This window comes from Gopherus evgoodei, chromosome 8 (assembly GCF_007399415.2).
Source record: "Gopherus evgoodei ecotype Sinaloan lineage chromosome 8, rGopEvg1_v1.p, whole genome shotgun sequence".
Taxonomy (NCBI): domain Eukaryota; kingdom Metazoa; phylum Chordata; order Testudines; family Testudinidae; genus Gopherus; species Gopherus evgoodei.
In genome coordinates, this window is record NC_044329.1 from 110,339,824 (window position 1) to 110,364,084 (window position 24,261).

A 24,261-nucleotide genomic window follows, 5' to 3' on the forward strand; every position below is an offset into this window, starting at 1 on the left:
TGGCTCAAAAGGCCAGAGCAGGCATCTAGAAACCCAGATCCACCCTGTCCTCCACCCCAGCAGCCCAGATCTGAGAATCTTCCCCCGCCCCCGCTTTGGAGAGCAGTTTAACCAGCACTCCTTAGCAGGCAATAGCTGAGAAACATCCTGCCCAAGAGATCTCCTCCCTCCAGCCCCCGTTTGCACCTGGTAGGGGCCACGAGCATAGGTGAGGTCCCCCAGCCTGACCCATGTTCAGCATCCTACAGCAGGGGGTGGAGCAGCATTTTGTATTGATTTTGCTCCAGCAGGTTAGAGGGACAGAAGCTGAGCTTTACTCTGCCACCATTAAAGCAAGAGGGGCCGAAAACCAGTTTCTCGTCTCTGCCAGCAGTGACAGCCCCTTGCGGGCGGTGGCACAATCAAAGTCCAGGAGCGATCAATCCTGCACAGGTGAGCATGGCCGTGGTGTGTGTAAGACAGCATTGAAAATCAGCACTGGGATGGCCCTGATTTTAGGGTGCGGTCTCTCCAGCACCCTTACTCAGCCCCCTCCTATGGGAGCACTAATCCTACCCCAGGCTCCGACTACACCCAGCACTGATGCAGCACGTACAGAACAGCTGCTAAACAGCACACTAGGGTACTGCTCCTCTGCTATAATACAGCCCGCACCCAGCCTGGGTGCTGTGCTCACCCTCTTCCGGAGGCAGCCTGAGGACTGCTTCCCAGGCAAGAGCAGGAGCAGGAGCTCTAGGAACTGGAGGATACATGCGAGTCAGTCGCATAGGGAAGGTTAATGTCCTCAGTGCACATGCAGACAGGAACCATCTTCAAGCCAGGGGCTGCCTGGCAGGGTGCTGCCCTGCAGCGAGAGACCGCACTGCCCCAGCCAGGGCTGAGCTCCCCAAGAAGGCACAGAGGGGTGGCAGCAGACCACCGTGTTTTATAAAAGGAACCCGTTTATTATTGAGCGAGGGACTGAGCACACAGGGCCCTGCACAGACAGGAGACCAAGGAAGGGAGAAATAAATAATTCACTATAAATACAAATACATAAATAATTTCATCAGGCCAACACACCCATGTTTGGAAACGACCAAAAAAAAAAAAATCAACCCTGTTTAGGTCCCAGCTGGCCGAGGCATCGTCAGGTCCTTTGTTAAAGCATTTCGGGTCCGTACCGCGGCAAGTCACATTCCCTGGCACAAGCTGTAAGACAGGCAGGGGATACGCCCGCACCGAGCCCCAGCACGAGGGGGACCCCGCCCCCTCATTAGTGTAACAATTCTGCAGGACTCCCGTTCCCCACACATGGCCAGAAGGGGGGCCAGCCTGGGCTGACAAAGGCTCTGCCTTAAGCTCTTGGCAGTGGGAAGTTGACAGCACCTTACGCCCTCCCTCAGAGAGCGAGCGAGCACACAGGCACCATCCTTCCCCCCCCTCCTGCTGCAGTGATCAGGCTCCTGCTGCACCCTGAGCATTAAGCTCAGATCTTTCCAAGTTCAGTAAAGTATTTCCTGGGCTGACTGTGCCTAGGCTGGGCTGCCTTCCAGTACAGCCGGCTCTCCCACCCCTCCTGGGTGCCCTGGCCCCCCATCCAGCTCTCAGGCCTTTAAGCAAAATGCTTGCTTTAGCTAAGATCCCATGCCCAGCCCAGGGCCAGACAGGGACATGGCGAGTCCCTAAGGGTAGCAGCTCAGCATAAAGACAGCAGAGCTGCTGAGGAGCTCAAAGCAGTGTCCACTTCACCCCAGCCACCCCCAGGCTGGGCAGGTTTCACTAGGAGCCTTCCCCACATGGGCCAGGCAGGGAAGGAGCAGGGAGGTTCTAACCAAGCCCACATGGAGCATGGTTCTCCGCTCCCCCTGCCCCAGCTCAGAGGCCAAGAGAGGACACCAATCTGGACAGGCACGGGGCTCTTAACGTTTAGGCATTTAGACACTGGACAAAGATTTCTCTCCCTTAAAAGTCAGGTTTGTTCCTTCTCTCCTCAGCTTGCAAGGAGAAGGAAGAGCTGTCCCCCGGAGATTCCCCTACCCAACCACGTGCACAACTTGAGCTGTGTAAAGATTACACAGGAGTAAATGTGACATGTACCTTCACCCCTCACACACCTCCCCTTCTCCTCCATGGATTGAAGCAGTCAGCTGACAAATACCAGGGCAATGATTTCAGAATAAGCAGCTGGCAGGCATCAGAAGATGAAGGATGCTGAGGCCAGCTGCTGATAAGCCAAAATATCCAGATGCCCCTATCTAAGTTCCTTCCGCCCAGCCATGTTTAGCTGGGTAGGAAAGTTCTGGTGGGCAGCCAGAGCTGTCACTCATTCCATTGACACGACAGGGGAAGGCTTTCGAATCCAAGGAGGCTTCTCCCACGGCCTCAGCTTAGGTGTCAGGCCTCTCCTGAAGGAGCTTGAGGAGGTACTTGAGCCGGTACTGGAGCTCTGGAGAGCAGCCCAGCTCCCCGATGCTGCTCAGCTTGTACGTGTAGGAGTTGCGGTCCTTGGTGACGTAGGTCAGGAGACAGGAATGGTCTGGCTTGCTGAGGATCACCTTGGTGTGATCATTGTAAAAGTTCACCTAGGAGAGACAGACGAGTTACTTCTCCAGCCTCAGGCCTCAGCCAGCCTCTTCTCCCTGACCTGCGACGGAGCCTTGCCTGCTCCACACCCCATCCCATGATCAGGAGGGCAGCCCATGTGCCATGACTGGACCGAGCAGCAGGGGAGCCTCCAGGCTAATGAAAGCTGGGAGGGATGCATGTAGCTATGGGTCCCATGCTGGGAAGCCATGGGTTGGCTACTCAGCCAAGGAGCCCCCTTCCCCTTACAGAAGTTTCCAATCAAGAGGTTGGAAGAGACCAAGCGGATGTTGCACTGTGCCTGGTGTCTCCGGCAGGGAGCCCCAGAGCTCTGGGGGAATACTAAGAAATCCCCCATAACTAGAACTGGTTCCTAAGCCCTGGTGTGAGAACTCCAGCCCTGAAGCAGATTCTCTGGGGTAAGTGTGGAAGCACTGAAAGCAGCTGCTCCCTGCAGGTGAGGAAAGTAGCCATCCGCAGAGGGGTGGGGGCTAGCACTGTAGAGCCAGCCTTGGGAACCCTACCCAGAGATCTAGGGACCGGCAAGCCAGGCAGACACCATCTTCCTCCTCTATCCACAGGACCCCACACATGTACCTGGAGCGTCCCGTTGCTGAAGAGCATCAGCAAGGCCTGGTCAGTTTTCACCCACTGCAAGAGCAGCAGTGCAGGATGCTCAATCTCGTCTATGCTGGGCAGGTCTCCCCCCTAGGAGAAGAATCCGCATTAGCCACCAATTCCTGCCTGAGCAGCAGCCTCTCTGCAAGCTGGGTCAAGGACAAAAAACCAGCGAGCGTCTCAGCCACGCGCTGCGGCGAGGCTTTAGACAGTGCCCAGGCCAGGCATGAGCCACCAGCTGAGCTCCCCCCACTGAGCACGCCCACAGCGCATTCCCAGAAAGCACGCCCAGCTGTTTCTCTGGGTGGTTATGCAATGCCACCTGCAGAGCCACAGGCTCCCCTTTCAGCAAGCCAGCTTGCTCTGCCAGGAGACCACCTGCTTCTAGACAGCCCGGAGGCCACTCACCTTCATGAGATGCTGCTCCATGTAAGAGGCAAAGTACCGCAGGACGCTCGTCTGGCTCTGCAGCTGCTCCGGGATTGCCGACATGGGAAAGGCGAAGTATTTGCTGTTGGTCAGGTTGTAATGTACCATCCTGGGAAGGGGGAGGAGGAGACCAGATGAGCTTCCATCTCTAGCAGCAAGTCCCTGCACTGCCACCAGTGCAATGTGCATGGGCTCCATCATCATGTTCCAGACCGAGGGGAGCCCAAGTCACCCTCAGCCGGTGTGTGTGGGGGTGGGTGGGTGGGGGGCAGCGTTCCAGCATAAGCAGCAGAGCCAGCAATAGTCTGGCAGCCCCGTTACAGTTAGAGCCCTGTTAGATCTTAGACCTGGGGAGAAGGGCATCGGTTCCTCTCGCCCAGCCCAAGTCAGCTTGGAGGCTAGGAACAAGGCTCACAGCCAGCCAGGTCTCTGGCAGCCACGAGACTCATGGGATGGAGCAGTCGTATCCCCTGGGACCTGAACGTGCTCCTTGGAGTTCACACCCTTCGGCATGTACAGTTACTGCCTCCCGCTCCCCATGGGCCTGTAGCCATGCTCGTCCTAGTCCCTGGGGAGGGGAAGGCTGCGGTTCTGCAGGGAAAGACCTTTGGGGGGGGAGAGCGCTCTCATATTTTTTTATATACACACATACATATACACACACACACACACACACACACACACACACACACACACTCTTACTTCTCCCCTTCTCACTGAGTTCTAAGCGCCCAGCAGCCAAAAGCCAGGAGACCCGCTCCCCGTCCCCACGGAGCAGAGACATCCAGGCATCCCATGGCCTCCACTTACTTCCGATCAGCCGACAGAGCCATGTGCGTCCCGTCATTGAAGAGGACCCCGATGCGGTGGTTGGACAGCTGGTAGCCGAAGCCGTATTTGTTAGAGTAGTCCACCCACTTGCTCACCCAGGCAAAGTGCTCGTGGCAAGCCAGAGAGGCAGGGTTCCGCTGGGCTGGAGGGGGCAAAAAGGGATTGTGAGTGGGGCAACACCCGGGATGTAGGAGGATGGTAGCAAGCACTGGGTGGCCTGAACCTCTGCTGGTCCCAGCAGGCGGATTTGGAGCCAGCCAGGTCTCCAAAGGCCCAGTCCTCTGCTCCAGCCACATTACCCACCCCAGACATCTTCCTCCCTAAGTCTATTAGGCCAGGCAACAACCCCAGGCTTGAAGATGCACTGGAAGTAGCTAGTTCCCTATAGGAGGCATTAGTCTCCATTCTGAGTGTCTTACAGACACTGGAGTCCCACAAGTACCACTGGGCAGCCATGGGGACACATCCCCCCTGTCCCCGCCTCAGGGTTCACACTCCAGAACCATGGAAGCCTTTTCTGACCATGCCAACACCAGCCATATGCAGGGGTAGCAGGGGGACGCTCTGAGAATTTGCGTTACCTGGCGGCATGGAGGACAGGCAGCTCTTCAGAAGCCCGATGGCAGATTCAGTGACAGCAGAGGCTGTGACGCACTCTTCAAATGCTGTGGGGGAAGAGAAAGATCCATCAGTAATGCCCGAGCTCCGGAGGCAGCTTGACGGCACCTCCTAGCCTGCAGAGAGCTACCCATCAGCTCAGAGGCTGAAGGACAGGTAGAACGATCGGCTGCTGCCGAGGAGCGCGCTGTGTCTGAAGCCAAATGACATTCCAAGACACAAGATGATGTCCCATCCTGACAAGGCAAAGGTGGGATTTTATGGAGCTGCCACAAAGCTACTGTTCTGTTTGAACTCACAGCTCTGAGGTCAACAGGGAATAGAGGGGTTCAGTTTAGGCCCCCGTCTTCACAACAGGAAACCACATCAGCCGGAACCAGGGAGTCAAGCATGGGAGGAGAGATCTGGGGTCTACAGTAACTTGTCCTTCAAACCCCCTCCACCCTCAGCGTTCTCAAGACATGGTCCTCTCCTTGCTGGGAAGAGCAATGTCAGCATCACCCCCCTGGGGCCAACTGGGATCAGTGTCCCTCCCCCAGCCTAGTGCAATTCCTGGGTCTCCCCGCCACTCCCACCCAGCAGTGGAGCTGCAAGGCACTCGAGAACCTCTGCACAGGACGGCTATACATATAGGGGCCACTGGAAGCAGGCTTCTGCCTCGCTCACCTTCACAGCTGCTGGCTGCTGTCCCCCTAATGGACCTGGAGATGGACTTCCGTGAGCCCTCTTCTGCCAGCGTCTCCACAGGGCTGCAACTGGCGCTCTGACATGTCAAGGGGGTCACCTGGAGAAAGGTTGTGCATATTGACACTGTCCCACCTGGGGCCCCATTCCAGGAGCAGCCCCACCTCCTCCCACTTTGAGATTCCACCTCAACCTTGCTGCCCTGCCAGGACACTGACACTTTGTACCTCGGGGAGACTCACTGGCTCCTTGGACAAGGACTTACTCCTTTCACAGCCTCCATTCTTACCTCATTCCCTTCCATGGTTTTGTAGCTCATCTGCCTGCAGATAGAGGTCTTCATGAGCCCAACTACCAACTTGGAGATGTCATCCTTCTCTTCAGAGGTGCCGTTCTTAACTAGAAGGAAGAGGAGACGTTTAGTGGGCAGATCCAGCAGATGGTCAGGGAGGCCAGCAGAGTTGGTGGGTCAGAGGATAGATATTTAGAGTCCTTCCACAGGTCCTGGCTGAGAGCAGAAGCAGTTTGACATCTTGTTTACTTTCTCCCACCCCGATTCCGTTCCAGTTTTGCACTTCACTCAGCTGGGCCAGCAAAACCAGGCTGGGTAGTTTTAGTCAGTCAGTTTCATTTCCTGGTTCTCATGCACCCGCTGACCTTGCAAAGTTGCAAGGGAACATTTCCATCCCCAGGGAGAGGGATTGGAATGAAAAGTTCAGCTCTGAGCACGTTCTGCAGAACCTACAGAACGGGGCCTCGCCTGCTCGGAGCAATGCTCTGTTCAGCAGAACGCCGGAATAAAAGCTTCCGGGGAAGATCAGACCCCAGATTTCCAGAGAGAGCAACTGAGCTCCAGACAGCTAGATGTCAGGCGTGCCATCCTCCATCAGGTTTAACTGGCTTCATGCTACCCAACAACAAAAGCCAAGACAGACGAGAGGGAGAGAACTTACTTTTGGGTTTCTTTTTCCCAAACAGCGTCTTGGTGACTTTTGCAAACAGACTCTTCGCCGGATTGGGAGGACTCAGCTCAGGCACCATCACACAGCTGCTGGGTGGGAGCTTATCAGGTGTGTAACCCTGGGAAGACAGAGAACATCGTTGTCTGGTTCAATGGATCACACGTCATACAGCAAGACAACAGCACCCTTGCTTTGCTGGCAGTGGCCACCTTCTCTCGTTTGGTGGCCTGCGGCAGCTCACTTTTCTGGGGAGCTGCATTGAAAGGGCTACACTTGGGAATCGTCTAGCCCTGAGACGCAGCCTACACTCACGTGGTGCAACCACATGGGCCAGGAGTGCAGAACGGCCAAGAGCGATGCAGCTCAAACGGATACAAGGGGATTTAGAAGGCACATGAAGGCTACAGAGCCAGTCATGTTAATGGCCAATGGGCTGGGCTTAGGGACAGCTGTCACTTGCAGGTTGGTGTCCGTTGCAGCCTGCAGGGGCATTGGGTCATGGGAAGAGCACAGTGTACAGAGACATACACCCTGGGAGGTTTGCCACCTGAGCAGAGACCAAGCCCACCCTGCTTTCATTCTCCTCTGACTGGTCGGAGGGGGTGGGGAGGTAGGGTAGCTGCCTGCAGCAGAGCCACTCACTTTGGTGAAGAATTCGTGGTCCAGGATCTCCTCCAGCGTGAGGCGGTCGGGCGGGTTGCGTTTCAAGATGCCCGTGATCAGCTGCTTCGCTGGTGTGGAGAGGAAAGCCGGGAGGGTGTATTCCACCTGCTTGATACACCTGTACGTCTCCTTGAGGTCCGAGGTCTCAAAAGGAGGGTTCCCACACAACAAGGTATACCTGGAGAGAGGTGGTGGGGGTGAGAGCTGGGCACACATCCCCCGGCCCCCGGACCACGCCCCGGCCTGACTCACCCCCAGCCCAGCAATTACAAGGCCCAGAAGTTATTCAGGCGCTGACAAGAGGCCACACCTGGCTTTAAGTGCCACCTATGCCAGCAAATGCCACCCTCTGGGGAGCGAGAGGCTGCAGTCACATCCGGAAGGCACCCGCCTCCCTGTAATCCTTTACGCAGCAGAGATAAGGGAGCCTTGGGAACCAGGAATGTCGGCTGAGTCACTCTATATTTAGCAGGGGCGGAGCTAAACTCTGCTTGGGTCCCGCCCCCCCACAGCTGAGCTCACTGCTGTGAGAGCCCACCTTCTGCCTGCATCTGTCCAAGCCGCGGAGTGAATGGAAAGTTCAACAGGAAGCCGGTGGCTTACCAGGGTAAGCAGCCACACGTGAGATGTTTACGATTTGCACTGCGGGGAGCAATAGCCGCCCATATAAATAGATGGGTGACCGCCCTCCGCGCCTGACATTTTCCATTCCTTCCACCTCTGAAGAGAGGTGTTGTCTGCAGTGACACGGAGACTCTGTGGCACCCAGGGGTCCTGTGTCACTGGGCTCATCGGATGACACCCCAGAAGCCAGCCATTTACAAGCACAGCGGTTGCCCCCTTAACTGCCAGCCCTGCAGACGTGCCAGGATAAGTCCAGCTGGGCTTTGCTTCCAATCCATGGGCAGTAATAAAACCTCTGCAAGCTAAACTCGGCCCTCAGCAAGGCCTGAGCAGCTCCCATTGCTCTCAGTAGCATCTGACCGGTACTGGTGCAAACCCTTCTGCTGCTGAGCCGCAGGCCAGAGCAGAGACCAGCTCACTCATCTGTGCTGGGGAGCGGCTCTAGCCGATTACCCAGGGAACTGCCCAGGACAGCATCATTCCAGCCCCTTTTCCTGCCAGCCCTGCCCTGCTTTGCAACGAGAGCTGGGAACTTACACAACACAGCCCAGAGACCACACGTCCGACTCCGGCCCGTGGCCCTGCCGGTGGAGCACTTCAGGAGCGAGGTAGTTGGGGGTGCCACATATCGTCCTATGGGGAGAGCAGACCACGGTCAGCAGTGTGGTAACGAACCAGAGCACAAGTCAGCTCTGCCCTGGCTGGCGTCCTCCTCCACGCAGCCCTCTGTCCGACGGGGAAGGAGAGCAAGCCCTGGGCTCCAGCACGTACCTTCTGCATCCAGAGCAGCAGGATGCCAGCACCTCCATTCTCAAGTGAACACACTAAGCACCTCGCTCCATCCCTTCAGGGTCCACTTTAACCCCCATGGTCCCTCCCCCTGCCTCCACAGGCCACCTCTCCCCATCCCCACTCTACTGACCCAGCACCAAGCTCCCTCCAGCCTCTGATCCCCCACACAGCTTCCCTCACTGCCTCCTGAGTATGGGGCCGGGACAAGGAGGCACCATCCTCCCTGCGCATTCCCCTCCCCTCTGGCCGGGCAGGGCCAGCAGTTGATTGCAGCAAGGGAAGGGCTGGAGGGTGGTGGTCAATTTCCCAGGCAGGGTATGGGGCCGAGAGGAAGAATGAAGTATCGGGGGGAGGCGAGCAGGAAAGCCTGGCACATTAGGGGACTTACTTTCTCTTCTGGTCCATAGACTCCCGCCGGGCAGCAAGGCCAAAGTCTCCAACTTTCAGTTCCATGTTGTCATTGACAAAGAAGTTGCCTACAACAGAAGGGAGGTGTTAGGACACTAGCGCAGGGACGGACCCTACCCAGGATTCTCCTCCCCCCTGCAGCCCCCCAAACAGGCGCTCAGGGTCTGAGGTCACTGTACACACCCAGTTTGAGGTCCCGGTGGAGGATGCCTTTGAGATGGAGGTACTTCAAGGCTGATATGATCTGTCTGAGGTAATACCGCACCTCCGGCTCCAGCAGCGTGTGTCGGGCTTTCCAGATGTGAGCCAGGGACTGGAAGAGGAAAAGCAAAGCAGTTAGTGATGGTGGGCCAGAAAGGCACAGAGGACGTTATCAGAGGCCTGAGACACTCTAGTGCAAGCAACAGTTTGCAGTGTCCAGATACCTGATTTCATCTGGCTCTGGTACCACCAAGGCTGTCGGTTCGAGTCCCGTATGCGAGTGTTTGTTCTCTGGCCAATGTTATATGGGAGGAGGTCAGACTAGATCACACCAGCGATTTCTTCTGGCCTCGGGCTCTAGAACCAAGAGGTGCTGCCTGCTCCTGGAGCACAATGTTCTGTCAGGCCGGAGGACCTTCAGTACAGCCACCGGTGAAGCCGTGGCCGTGAGCTGCTCATTTTACACAGGGGCTGTTCTGAGAAGTTGCCAGCGTAACTGGCTGGGGAAAGCCTGAACTGGTTCAGGCAGGCCCAAAGATGCCACCTTAGCAGCTTTGGGGTACTGAAGGATTTTGGGTCAGCCCCACTGGTGTTTGCAAGAAAGTCCACGGAGGGAGTGAACTGCTGGCAAGAGAGCCGACTAGAACAGTTCAAGCAACGTACAGGATCTACGAACAGCCCAGTCACAGGGTTAGTGTGGTTATGCAAGACTGGCACGTGGCGATTAGCTAACCAGTTAGCCAGCCGATGACACATGAGGCAAGGACTGGAAAACGAAAGGGGCACATCTGACAAGCAGCTGAGTGTGAATTCAAGCATCCGTTAGAAAGCAAGATCGGCATCCATGCATGGCTGAGTCAGTAGGGGCCTGCTGGGACTTGGGGAACAAAAACACAGCTACGGCCTTGTCTATACTACACAAATCAGGTAGATTTGCTGCATGGTCCCCCCTCAACACGACTGACACCTCAAATCCACACTTCAGTGATCCCAACAGCATCATGCCAGCCTTGGCGCCATACGGGGCAAGCCTACCACTTACTTTCCTGCTGCAGTGTTCCAGGAAGATGTAGATGTTCTCTGAATCCTCAAAGTGATGCGAGAACTTGACAATGTGCTTGTGATGCAGGTCTCTGTGCAGCTCGATCTCATTCATAATCTGAAAAGGAAGAAGCGTCCCATCAACCAGCAGCCCCATCACTATGCAAAGACCTTGCTCCAGGCAAGCTTGAAATCTCTGCTCTCCCCAGAGCTGATAGCTCTGCCATCACCTCCATGCATACCTTCTCTCGCTGGTGTGGTTTAGCCACTCGGCTGTGAGGAATAACTTTCACTGCATAGGTTTTGTTGCTGTTGACGTCTGTCATTTCATAGCATCTCGCAAACCCGCCCTGCAAAGGAAGAGGCAGTCATTACCCATGGGTCACCCATTCCCCAATCCTCCCCTCTGCTCTCAGGGAAGTCACCAGAGCACTCAACACATGCCAGTGACTCACTTAGTCACAGCTCCACCAGTCAGGATAGAACAACTGCCATCTGACTTCCTGGAGGTTTTCTCAGGAACACATGGGCTTTGAAGACAGACAATATCTGGTTTCCTGTCATACTAGAAGCCCCATTATTAAAACCTGGAGTGCCAGCCCTGAGTCAGGCCAGTTTCTAAAATCAGTTCCTGTAAAGCCTGTATCATGCCTCGCCTCCCATCACACTATCAATACTGTGAGTCTTCTCCCTGAGAGCAAATGAAAAGTCCTGCACATGGGAGGGAAGTGAGAACAGGCCAAGTTTTTAAACCACAGGAGAGAGAGAACCATCCAGGCAGGTTTTTCTGCAATGATGCAAGGCACAAAGCCACAGACTCCCACACCATGCGCCCGCCTTTCCATTGGTGGAACAATGCTCTGAAAGGTAAGGAGAAGGCGGGCAAGAGGCTCTTCCATGGAGGATTGGCCTCTGCCCCATAGCACCAGCAGCCAAGGGGCCCAACCATGAGGCACTGGCCAGGGGTGAACAAAGAACACAGCACTGTTCAGTACTTCCCCTCCCCGCGGCTGCGAGGTCACTGGCAGGGCTTTGAAACGGAGGTGCTAAGAGGAGTTTGCAGAGCTATGCTGAAGGCAGCATTTCACCAGAAGCCTCCGCTAGCTCCGCCTGGGGCAAAAGCCGCGGGGGAGGGGGCTGTCTCTAAAAATAATGAGTTATGGAGTCATAAGAGTGAGAGGACTGAGCCGGGGACACCTCCCTCCACATGCCAACTGGGGTCATCCCAGGCAGAGGAACCTGGGTGTGTCAGCCAAACACCTGCTCCAGCTCCTGGATCCTGAGAAGGCTCCCGGAGCAATGAAACCGGAGGCCGTCTCAGAAAGAGGCCAGGCACTGTAGGGGCTCCTCGGGGGCGGGGGAGACAGGGAAGGCCCGGGGGAGATTTGCAGGATCCCACCCCAGAGCAAGTCCCTAAAGCTACCAGCGGGCAGCCGAGCCCGGGGAGAGCCCGAGTCTCCCACTGCCCAGTGCCGGGGAGGGGGACGGGAAAGAAGGGGTGACTCACCAGCTCAGAGCCGCAGCACCCCCGCAGGGCCGAGCACGCAGGTAACGGAGCCAGGCTGCCCACGGAGGGCTCCAACCCCACCCCCCCATCGGCCGGCAGCCCACGAACAGCTCCTACTCGCGCGGGGGCTGGGGCGGGATCGGAGAGCAGAGCCCCAGCCAGGCCTCGGGGATGGATCCAAAGTTTCGCCCCGCGACCGCACGGAGAGGCCAGGGGACGGGCCCTCTGCCCCCATGGGCGCCGACTCGGCCACAGGACCCCCTCTCCAGCAGCCCCCCCCGCGCACGCCCCTCGCCGAGCGCCCCGGGACCGGCGGTACCTTGCCCAGCAGGCGCCCCTTGCAGTAAAGCCTGCCCTTGACCAGGTCGGCTATCATCCGGGTGGGCTCGGCAGCTCCGGGCTGCGGCGGTGCCGGCTGCTGGGGCTCGGCTCTGGCCCGGCTCGGCTTGGGCTGGGGCTGGGGCTGGGCGGCCCCGGCAGCGGGGAAAGGCTGGTACGGATCCGAGCCCATGAGGCTGCAGTGGAAGGGGTGATGCTGCGTGTAGCAGGCGAGCTCCATGGGGGGCGCCGGCCGAGCCGCCTCCAGCCCCTCACACGTGGCGAGCCGCCCTGGAACTTTCACACACTGTAGCCGCGCAGCCAGGGAACCCCGGAGTCTTTAATCAATGAAGGGACCTGACGTCACCCCGTAACCCCGCCCCACGGATGTGGGCGGGGTTGGCTCTTAAAGAGACCGCTGCGCTCACAGACAAGGGCCGAGGGGCCTGGCAGGCTTGTCCCGGGCGGGAGAGGTGCTTCCATCGAATTCCGACCGAGGGAATTGTTCGAGGGACATGGGTAGCGTAGAAATCCCCCGCCCCCACTCGCGATTATTACATCTGGGGGGAATTTTAACCGCTGAGATTTCAGTTTCCATTGGGAGTGAAATCAGACCAGCGAGTCCCGTGCTCGAGGTCGCCTGCCCTCACTGGTGCAATTGCTGCGGTGTTTGGGTGGCAAAAACCGCTGGGTATTTCCACTGCCATGCAAAAAAAAAGTGTTAAACCAAATGACCTCCAGGTGGGGATTAAATCTGACCTGACAACCCCCCTTTAAACCCAAAGAAGGAAAATTCAGTTCACAAGGGCAGGCCTAGAAACTGCTGAACCACTTCAAAGAAACCAGCACAAAAAAGGCTGCAGATCCATTCCCTGGCAAAGGGCTGCTTCGGGGGTCAGACTGCAGGATCACCTCTGCTTCAGAATGAAGATGCCTCGGGAAGCTGACCCCCCTGCAGAAGCATTCCACGTGGGTGCATTATGCTGTTACCCTGATCCAATCTTACAGAATGAGCCGCTTACATGGTGCTTGGCAGACTTATCTCAGCTCCACCCCAGCTCCCACTCCTTTTCTGACCGTGTACTAGCGTAACGCTGGTGTCGCCAGATACTGGGGCATGAAGCTGTTCAAGGAGCTTGTCCAAGAAAGACAACAAAGCTCTAATGACATCATGTCAGATCCCTGCCTTTATTCCCAATGACGCAGGGCCCAGCCTGCATGTCCTAAGAGTCTCTGAGGGCTCACCGCCAGCCATTGCACCGCAAGGCCCAGCCCCCTACCTATCTGTACCATGCCAGCCAGCAGGGCTCCCCTGCGGGGGAAATGCCAGACATCACTCAGGAAAGGCAAATACGTACAGAGAAGGGGACACCTGAGCGCTCCATAGCGGATCCCGAGTTACAGACGGGCCCGGGTCTTGGCTGCCATTCCTGTGTTGACGGCTCAGTAACAGAATCACACATCTCTTGGCGGCATGAGCATTGGTGGCCTGCGGGCAGAGGATTCCTCACCTCCTTCTCCAGCTAGGGAGTTGCTCCCGATGTACAAGATCTCCAGTGGGGCTCTTACTCTACCTGGCCCAAGATTTTGTCACCAGCAAAGCTAGAGGCCCAAGTACCAACTCTTCCAGTGCAGTGAGCTGCCGATGGCAAGCAGATGCTGCCCTCCACTAGCAAGTCAAGGTATTGCCCTCCCTGCTATCAGGAGCTGCCTTTCCCAGGCAGGCTGGTTTTCCACTCCTGCTGCCGCAGTTCGCCCCCTGGTGGGACTGCTAATTGCCACAGCTGGTTGCGAGATGAATTACCCTCCAGAAGGAATCAGAGCTAGGAAAGGGGGGGCAGGATGTAGAGGACACAAAAGGGGCTTAATTGACTTCCCAGTCACGTATCAACATGGGAAGCGGGCTGGTGGGGTCCCAGGAATCTCTCTTCTAGGGTTCAAAGAAACAAGACTTCTCAAGGGAGCATCACTTACTTCACCCCCCCTCCCCACTCCCACTGTTCTCCTCGCTTTCCTGGACCACCCCAATTTTCCATCCAAGGATCCCCTCCAAAGAAATGGACCCAATGTTGTGGCCTCCACAGCTCACCGGGCAACTGAGGAAGCGTCAATGGCCCTTAGTGCAAGCGAATGCGAAGAACCAATTCCTTTGCCTTTCCCAGACTCTGCCCCTGACTCACTGTGTGATTCTGGGGAAGTCTCTTCCCTGCCCTGTGCCTCAGTTTCCCCACCTATCCACTAAGGGACGCGTTACCCTCCCACCTCCCAGAGAGGACAGGAAAGCTTCATTAACTTAAAGTGTAGGATGCTCTTTGAGGCTGCAGAGAGCTACATACTAGAATGACTTTCTGCCTAGCTCCAGCCTCCAAGGAGCTCAGCACTTCACAAGCACAGACGCATTTAGCCTCACCCCCATTTTAAAGATGGAGAAAAGGAGGCACTGGGCGTTAGCAATGATTCTTCGCCGTCTCTCCCCCTTGCTCTGTTTCTCTTGCATTTCCAGCTGTCACACAGGAAACGAACATACCAGCCACCACCACAACAAATACGAGGGAGCCCCGCCTTCGGTGAGAACAGATGCTGAGGGGACCTTCACCACTTCACAGAAACTAACCCTCTCCACCCAGCCGTAACCACCCTCAGCCCGTTTCCAGGCTCGGGAGGGGGCAGGAGGCGTCACGGGGCAACCCTGGACTTTCCAGTGGAAGCCCCAGCTGCGTGGAACGTTCTCCACAGGGAGCTGACTTGACAAGACAACAGAGCCCCAGCGCTGGAGGAGCCCCAGCAGAGCTTCATTGCCCGTAAGGGGGCTGGAGCCTTTCATCCTTACGATCAGGTTGGGCCTATATCCGTGGCTGCTCAGTGGCCTGTGGGGGATGGGAGTCCAGGGTCACAGGCCAGCACCTAGGGGCAGCAGAAAGGAGGGCCCAGTGCTTAGGGCACTAAGCTAGGCCTGGGAAGACCTGGGCTGAAATCCCTCCTCTGCCACAGCCTTCCTGCTTGACCTTGGCCAAGTCACTTAAGCCCAGATCCTCCAAAGTAACTAGGTGCCCAGCTCCCATTGGGGTATAGCCTCAGTTCCCCATCTGTCCCCTGGCAATGATAGCACTGCCCTGCCTCACGGGGGTGTGAGAGGGTTAACAGCTGTTAGGTGCTCAGATGCCCCAGTAATGGGGGTACACAGATAAGTACCTAAGCTGGAGGCTTGATCACCAATGTCCCTAGCAGAGAGATCAAGGACTGAATGGGCTGCGGAGACTGAGCTTCCCTCCGGGGCAGGGGTGCAGCTCAGCAGGGCACTGGGCTCAGGTCAGAGCCCCACAGGCCTGGGAAGGAGGCGGGAGGAGGGGGCCCAGCGAGCCTCGCATCGCAGCATTTGGGAAGTGCAAAAGGTGCCATTGGATCTCCCTGGATTGTCCCAGCCCAGGAACCTCCCCCCAGATAGGCTGGCCGGCCAGGTGCCTGCAGCCCCCAATGCTTCTGTCTGCTCTGCTCATCAATTGGCCACTTGGCAAGAGGGGGTGACCCTGATACCATCCCCCTGTTTGTTTCTTGGCCACGGCATAACTGGGCTGGGGTCTGAGTCACAGGCCTTGGGTGCCCTCTGCTGGCTGCTCGGAGCCCAGCACTGTGCTCTGGGTTTGCCGCCCTCCTAGTCACTCGGGGGGCTCGGGGTAGGCTCCTTCCTCCTGGGTGCGTGGACCCCAGAAACACCCTGCTCTGCTCTTTGCCCCACTTGCGTAGCCACTGGCCAGTCGGTGCTGATCCTGGCTTGCAATCGGGACACTTCCCTTCTCCTCCCGGCCATGGCTGGGGAAGCAATTTCTTAGCCCAGAGGACGGCAGAATTTCACACACCCAGTCGTCCCTGGAAACCACAAGCCTCGGCCAGAAGTGGGTGTCCAACCCCAGGGCCCAATCCTTTACATCAATGGCAGCAGGACAGGGCCCAGAACAGCATCTGTGACCGCCCAGCCCAATAACACAGCCTAGTGTCAGCGTTTTGCCATTGCCTCTGCACTCCTGTCCTTGGGGGTTGAAAGCTGGAGACGGTGCGTGAGTGTCACTGGGGCCACGGCATGTGATTCCCCTGGGAGCACCCTGGACAGTGCTAGGATAGGAGGTCAGGTCTGGGGCCGCCCCCCAGGGCTGAGAAGTTCCTGCCCCCCAGCAATGTGGCCTCCCCAGTTAAAAGACGCCAGCTGTGCCCAGAGGCCAGCACTGGGTTCATTTAGGGTGGGCTAGTTCTTGACTGCAGAGGCCAGACCAGGACTTAGAGAGGCTGTGTGGTGCCGCCATGCAGCACAAGATGGGCTCCTCAGAGAGCGCCACAGGGTCGGCCCGTGTCCAGCAGCCTCAGGAAAGAACCCTTCTCGCATTCGCTCCACCTGCCTCATGATGCTTTTCCACCACGAGGGACACTGCAGACACTAGCCAATGGATCACCTTGGACTGGGAACCTGGCTAGAGGATAAGGGGTGGTTCGGGTGAGGATAACGCTCCTGAGAGCAGGAGACCAGAGCTCGGCTGGGAGCCGTAGGCCAATGGAGCTGTCACTGCACTGATCTCTGCCAGGATAGGACTGAACGAGGAGATAGGCAGCAAGCTCTGTGGAGTGGGGAGCAGCCCTGAAATCTATGGTGACTTTAAACATATGGCCTCTAGTTTATTCAATAGTTTTTTTCTGTTCTAGGAGCCATTTTTCATTCATTTTTAAGCCTCCCCTTAAACTGTTCCAATCCGTTCCCATTTACACGAGTTAAGGGGCCGTGTTGTTACCCACCCCACCAGCAGGGTGCGTGGCACAGCTGGCAGGGCACATGGCAGTGCTCATATGTCAGCAACATGACAGCAGTTTCGTTCCTGACGAGAGTTTCCCTTGGGTTATGTTGAACCCTTTCATTCAGCACCTTTGCCCCTTCTTCATTAGCTACATGCCAAGGGGCATTAAGGCTGGGAGGAAGAGTGGCCCAGAGGTTAGAACAGTAGCCTAGGACTCTAGTGATCTTGATTCAAGTCCTTGCTAGCCACAGACTCCCTCGGCCAAGCCCCCTGCCTGTGCAAAGGGGATAACAGCACTGCCCTCCCTCCCTGGGGTGGTGGTAGAATAAATACATTAGAAATGATGAAGCATTTGGCTACTCTGGTGATGGGACCACAGAGAGATTTAATTAACTGGTCACTGATTGAATCTCCCCTCCTCAACGGAATCCAAACCAATGAAAACAGAGGATAGAGCTTGTATTATTATTGATGCAAATGCTCAGTTCCTGAGGTTTTGATCAAACTGGATGGAGGCTCCGATAAACCCAGCACTGTGTTACACTCCGCATGACAAAACATGGCTGAACCAGGAGTCCTACGGGAACAAAAGACAAGAGTCTATAAAATCCATGTACCAGCACGGAGCCTAGCACCTGCAAAGCATTTTCCATCTTCCCAGCACGGAACAAGTGTTGCATAATTAAACCTCACAGCCATCTGGGAGATAAGTATCAGTGTCTCCATTTTACAGAAGGGGAAAATGAGGCATGAATAGATGAAGTGATTTGCTCAAAGACAAAGTGGGAGCCAGTGCCAGGCCTGGGCTCCCATCACTAGGACTCACCTCCCCATACTGCCCAAGAGCAGAAGGTGTAAAGATCTGGTGATGTTTTAAGTGAACCCAGAACACAGAACTGGGAGGTGAAGTCTGAGTGTTTGAAGGGTCACATGTAAATCCCCCCAAGGTCAGAGGTCACACCATGGCTTTGGAGCAAGGTCTTTCTCCCAGATTTGCAGTAAGGATTTGGATTTGGCCCATGGCCTGAGTGTCGGGTAACTATAAAATTCCGCATTAGGAGGAAAGAAGGAATCATTTCCTTGGTGGGCTGCCTTGGCATGAGGGCACTTGGTTCTTTAAGGCTGCTCAGAGGCGTGGGGTGTTAGTAAGTCCCAGAGGAAATGGAAGGGTGGGCACAGCGATGCAGAGGAGGTGGTCAAAGGCACTTGACTGTGATTTCCATTGCTGTAGGGGTTTGCAATTTATCATATGGATAACACCATGTAGGTGATTGCATGCATGAGACAGCACATAGGCATCGTGCTGCCTGGTGCGGGGAGGAATCTGCTCCTGTGTCCGCACGGGTGTATTTGCTACTGGCACCAGCTGGGAGGAATTAAACCAGATAATATGCAAGGCATTACTGTCCTCTGCTAGAAAGAATCAGACCTGCATGTGGAGCCTCCCCCGGCTGTGCCTGTGTACAGGAAACACACCTGCTGCCTTGCTTATATTTTAGATTTGTGGGTACTGCTGCCCGCTGGTGGAGGGACACAGATCTGATGTGTACACACACACACGCACACCCACACCCACCCACACACACCTCCCACCCGCGCTGGATGGAATCTGACATGCTGGGTGTATATGTTTGCAGAGCTGCTGGCGCCGTGTTGGTCCCAGGACATGAAAGAAACCAGGTGGGTTGGGTCATATCTTTAATTGGCCCGAGTTCTGGTGGGGAGAGAGACCAGCCTTTGAGCTCTGCAGAGCTCTTCTCCCGGCGAGTCCTGCTCCTATCTTGTTGGGAAGGTGCCCCAGCAGCTGGGCGGGGAAGGCTGGGTTTGGTTTCCCCCCCCACCAGCATCACATTGGAACAGTAAGGTCTGTATTGATTCAGAGGGGCTAGCACTGCCTGTTGCATCCCCCACCCCCTTCCTGTCAGCAGCCTGAATATTCTCCTGGTCATCTTCCATCCAAAGGCTGCCCCTGCCCAGGCCGGCTTAGCCTGTGAGAGCAGACAAGACCCCAGCGTGAGGTTGAGGGGCTGCACATTACGTCAGCAGACCATGTCTATATTCAGACATATCAACAACTGGCTGGAAGGTGCCCTGGAGAGCCGGGAGGCTGGACAATTTGTATCATGAGGGTGCTGAGAGCCATTGAACTAAGCTGTAAGCCCCATATATGATGGAGACCACTTCCAGCTGGGGGTGTGGCAGCCCCCCTAGTTCCAGCACCTGGGCCTAGTAGGGGCGTTGTATGCTGGACCCAGATTGTGGCCTGGTCGGCACGGCCCCCATTTCATAACCCACCTTTGCTCTTACTTCACCAGTTTCCACACATCAATGCATCGGCCCCAGGGTCAGTGACCATTAGCTCCTTCTGCTGGACACGGTCCACCTCAACCCATGCAGGGCCCTTGCGGTTCATCGGCCCCCAAGGCGTGAGGGCAGAACCGTGTTACAATCAGTTTGTGGCAGGAGAGCTGGGACATAACACAGGGGGAAGGGGGAGCCTCGTCTGAGCCACAAGCATCACCAGACCATGGGACCCAGGCGAAGCCAGCAACAGAAACAAGGGGGAGGGAGAAAGGAGGAGGGAGAGAGATGAGCCTTTGGGCCCAGCTCCACCCTGTCAGCTTCTGGCAGGGCCCATGCAGGGGGCAGCTAAATATCCCAAGGCACAGGTTGAAAGGAGGCAGGGACCAGCTTTTATTTTAGAGCCAGGGGATATCAAGAAAACAGGAAAGGTGAAGTGTCCGTGAGAGCAAGGGAGCGGGGAAGGGGAGGTGCACCTCCCTGGCATGTCTGGGATCCACCCACAGCTGCACGCAGCACTACACTGCCCGCACCTGGTGCATGCAGAATGGCAGCTGGGGCCATCACCAGGGTGAGAGGATGTGGTTTCAGCCACTCTGAGCCCCCCGCCAGGCACCTGTTTCCATGGGGAGGACACAGGGCATTCCAGACCAGGGCTGAGGTTTTCAGGAGGGAGTGCCCCTGTCCCAGTGCCCAGCTCTCATGGAGAGAGCAGACCAGGAACCCTTCTGGGTGGGAGGGCAGCCTACAGAATGAGGGTAGTACCCTGACTCATGTAGTGCTTTTCATTCCCGGAGCTCAGCATCCCTTGCAAAGTTGCGGCAGGATCACTATCCCCCTTCCACAGCTGGGGTGTAAGTTCTTCTGAGCCACCCAGCGACAGAGCTGGGAATGCCTGATCAGGTAGAGTAGAGGGGTGAGCATCACCCCTGGATACAGCATCAGTGAGGCCATTACTGGCTGCTGCGTCCAGCTCTGGTGTCCGCACTCCAGGAAGGATGGTAACCAGTTAGAGAGGGATCAGGAAAGAGCTACAAGGACAATCTGAGTCTGGAAAACCTCCCTTCCAAGGGGGTCTGAAGAAACTCAATCTAATCTAAAAAAAAATCAAGAGGGGACTTGCTCATGATCTACAAGCATCTCAGAGGGGAGGCGGTTTCCGAGACAGCCAAGGGCTCTTTAACCTCGCAGGAAAAGGCAGAACGAGATCCAGTGGCTGGAAGCTGAAGCTAGGCAAATTCAGACTAGAAATAAGGCCTGATTCCTAACAGTGATGGTAATTAACCATCAGAACAGCTGACCTAGGGGTGGGGAGGAGCCTCTGTCATTTTAATTCTTTAAATCAGGCCCAGATATTGTTCTAAAAGAGCCGTGATAGCTCAGCCACACGCCTCGCGCTCGAGGCAGGGATCGCCGGGCGAGGCTCTAAGCTCTGTGTTGTCAAGGAGGTCAGACGAGATGATCCGAATGGTCCTTTCTGGCCTTAAACTCTAGGAATACCCAGGATCTGGAGTCCCAGCCAGGCTCTAACCACTCGGCCACATTTGCAGGGCTGTGAGGAAGGCCTCTCTGCTTCCAGCACTGAGCATTGCATAGCAAAAGCCGTCCATCGGCAGCCCTTGTCTGGTCCCCTTCTCCATAATATCTGAGCCCCCAGGAGAGAGGACAGGGCTATGACCTCGTTGTACAGATGGAGAACAGAGACTAAGGGACATCCCCTGGCTCACACAGGAAGACCGTAGCAGAGCAGGGACTTGAAACCAGGTTTCCCACACTAGTGCCCTACCTAATGCACCACCCTTCCTCTCTGCACCCTCTTCTTGTAACCTTCAAACTCTCGTTCCTGCATCACACCCAGTAAGGAACTGTGGCTGTTTCTGTTTCACCCGCTCTGAAATCCCCAGTCAAGAGAACGCTCGCTCGGCATTTGGTTGCTATGGAGTTTGTTTTGTTTGCTGCCTGCTGCAGACAGAGCCTGGCTGCCTTTTCGCAAGGCCTGTTGCTCATCTGCTACCATCAGCTCTTGCTGCTGACCCACCTGAGCTCACGAGGCGATAGATCGGATGTGTCGGCAGTGTCTCGTGGGGACAGTCACGGGGTCACTCAGGCAACGGGAAGAGAAGTAACACTGGACAGGCAGGTGGGGTCTAGTTCGGTGGATTCCTTCAGTAATGAAACCCAGTCACTTTTCAAATATGAGTTGAAAGCTGTTTCAAGACCGGGGTCTCCCTGCCAAAATCTGTGGCTTCACAACCACATTTTCCTGTTTTTTAAAGGTGTTTTTCCCTGCCTCGCTGCTGTGAAAAAGAACCAGGCAGACAAGACGGGAAACTGACAAACCACCTGCCTCTGCAAAGGAAACCGTGAAACTGATTAGCCCCAACATGTGGCCAGTGCACAAAGCTAAGGCACCGAGAACGGAGAGATTCTGCCCCCGCCCCAACCTCTTTCAGTGATAGTGATCTTAGCTGCCCCTTGTAACAGCAGTAAGGGGGAAGCCATGGACCATGGCCCCACTGCGATAGGTGGTGCACACACGGAACAAAATCTCCAGGTACTGCACCTTTTTAATGCTCACATTCCTTTAATCGTAAAAGGCTCAAAAGACGAAGAAACCAGTGTAAGTGCTAAATACTGTTACAATTTGCAGGGGTACCTCACATAAGTCAAATAAATAAACCCTTTAAAATATTGGTCCCTACCTACTTTTGTCTTAAATGATGAGCCATAACAACCTCTTAGCACATAGTAAGGCACAGTTTATTCCAGGCATGTGCTGTGATCTCTGGAATGCTTAATAGGTGCTTAGGAGGCAGAGCGCTTTGAAGAAAAGGCCATAGGAGCATTCAGCTCACACCAAGCCTCCTCAGGCTTCTGGAAAGATTTAGCTTGCACTGAGCCTGCTCAGACACAGACCTCATGTTAGGCCAGGTCTCCACTTGAAAGTTTTGCTGGCATGCAGTGCTGGTTGGGTACCATTGTTTTTATGACGTAGCTGGGCTAGCAAAAGCCCTCATGTAGACGCAGTTATACTGGCAAAAACCCGCTTTTGTCCAATTTCAAACTGGGATGAGCTGTGCCGACAAAAGCTCCTTTTTGCTGGTATAACTGTGTCTACACTAGCAGGATTTGGAAGGTGCAGACAAGGCCTGTGAGTACAGTCAGACCCACACCAGTATTATATGGGCTCCATCACACACACACACTCTCCTGCTTGTCAGCCGAGGTCTGATTCCCTCCAGTCTTGCACAGTCACTTACATATGTGCAAAGTGGGTGTCAAATGCTCCTGGTTTGATGCACAAGCTTTGCACAGGTTTAAAGGATGGTTTAAAGGTTCAGGGCGCTGGGGCACCCTGAGCCTCGGTTTACCTAGCTGTACCGTCATTTTTATCTGCCTCCACCCAGAGTCATGGTGGGAATCAACATTTTATTACTTGCTGGAGCAAGGATTTATTCATTATTACGTATTAATAATCTTCCTTATTGTTCTGCTTTGTTTCCTCAACCTGGGGCGCTTTTACCTCTCCAGTTCCAAGTGCTCCTGGGCTTTTGCTTATACTGGAAAAAAGAACATTCACAATAGACACAATGGGAGGGAAAGATCTTTCATCTATTTGGTCCCGATCCTGCATGCATTTACATTCACATTTAACTTTCCCCAAAGGAGTTAGGCCCAGATCCTCACAAGGATTTAGATGCCTAACTCTCTCCACTCAGCACCTAAACACCACTGAGGCCTTAGTCCCACTGAACTCAACAGAAATACTTGTGTACATCAAGTTAAGCAAGTGGGTGTTTGCAGGACCAGGGCCACAGACAGAAGGACACCCCTTGGGTCAGCAGCCAGTCAGATCCTGCCCCCTGCATTTCCCAGAACCAGGAATGGAGGGAACTAGAGATGGAGAACCCCCCTCGGAGCTCCTCCTGGCCCTACAGTGCAATTCCAAGTGCTCTGTCCAGCTGGTCTATCCCAAGTGATGGGGTCCCAGCCACGCCCTCCCCCAGGGCCACGACTGCCACACCCCAAATCCCATCGTAAGTTCCCCTGCTGTTCCCCCCCCCCATCGTTCCTAGTTACGGCCCTTTGCACAGGAGCACCGGTGTACACAGAAATGGCAGTGGGGCCCCAGTGGGGTTAATTAGCCTCCCCAGGGCAGATTCACTCCAGGGCTCCCGTTTTTTACACCCCTCCCTCAGTCACGGAGTTGTGCACATTGCCTGGGCTGGTGTCTCCGGGCTCTGAGTGGGTTCCCACTGAAGGTGAAATAGATCCACAGAGACACACACAGCTGCTTCCCACCACCCACGGGGTCGGGGACTTTAGCCAGATGCCTAGCAGGGCCACGGGCGCTGGAGGGAGAGAGGCTGGAAAGTTGGGGGGCTAGAGGCCGAAGTTGAGGAATTCCGGTGGCTGGGGGGTGGTGGCGGAGGTTGGGGGCTGGAAGAGGAGAATGCTGGGGGCTGGGAAGAAAGAAGGTGCAGGATATTAGGGGACTGAAAAAGGAAGGTGGTGTGGCTGTGGATTAGGGATGGGGCTGGATATTGAGGGGCTGGGGAACCAGAGGAAGACTGCATACTGCGGGGGCTGGAAAAGGGGGTGCTGGGGAATGAGGGGTGGATATGGGGAGGCTAGATGGGAGAAGGGGACTATGGAGAAGGGCTAGAGAGGGGGGCTGGGAAGGAGAATGGGGGCTGCAGAGAAGGGGAGTGGGGAGAAGAGGCTGGAGATGGGAGGCTGGGAAGGGGAAGGGGCTAGAGTGAAGGGGAGTGCGGAGAACAGCTGGAGAGAAGGGAACCAGCTCTGGGGCACCGGCCTGGGAAATCCCGGAGGGCGGGGAGTTACTCGCCTCTGTTCCGCAGGCGGCCCGAGCCCAGGCGGAGCCACACCCCGGGAGGGCCGGCCAGAGCGAGCGCGG

The 24,261-nt window shown here is 55.8% G+C and overlaps 1 protein-coding gene across 1 annotated transcript; it reads right to left on the minus strand.

The window, feature by feature from the left end:
• Nucleotides 1-936: 936 nt before the first annotated feature.
• On the minus strand, nucleotides 937-12,557 carry PLK3 (polo like kinase 3). Its single transcript, XM_030573410.1, has 15 exons — nucleotides 12,263-12,557; nucleotides 10,679-10,786; nucleotides 10,438-10,554; nucleotides 9,378-9,507; nucleotides 9,175-9,262; nucleotides 8,532-8,627; nucleotides 7,350-7,548; nucleotides 6,699-6,825; nucleotides 6,035-6,144; nucleotides 5,728-5,845; nucleotides 5,025-5,108; nucleotides 4,423-4,585; nucleotides 3,592-3,721; nucleotides 3,163-3,273; nucleotides 937-2,564 (listed from the first exon to the last, which is right to left on the minus strand). Exons 1-15 carry the CDS (start codon nucleotides 12,500-12,502, stop codon nucleotides 2,370-2,372), a joined length of 2,016 nt encoding a protein of 671 aa, XP_030429270.1. The 5' UTR covers nucleotides 12,503-12,557; the 3' UTR covers nucleotides 937-2,369.
• Nucleotides 12,558-24,261: the final 11,704 nt, after the last annotated feature.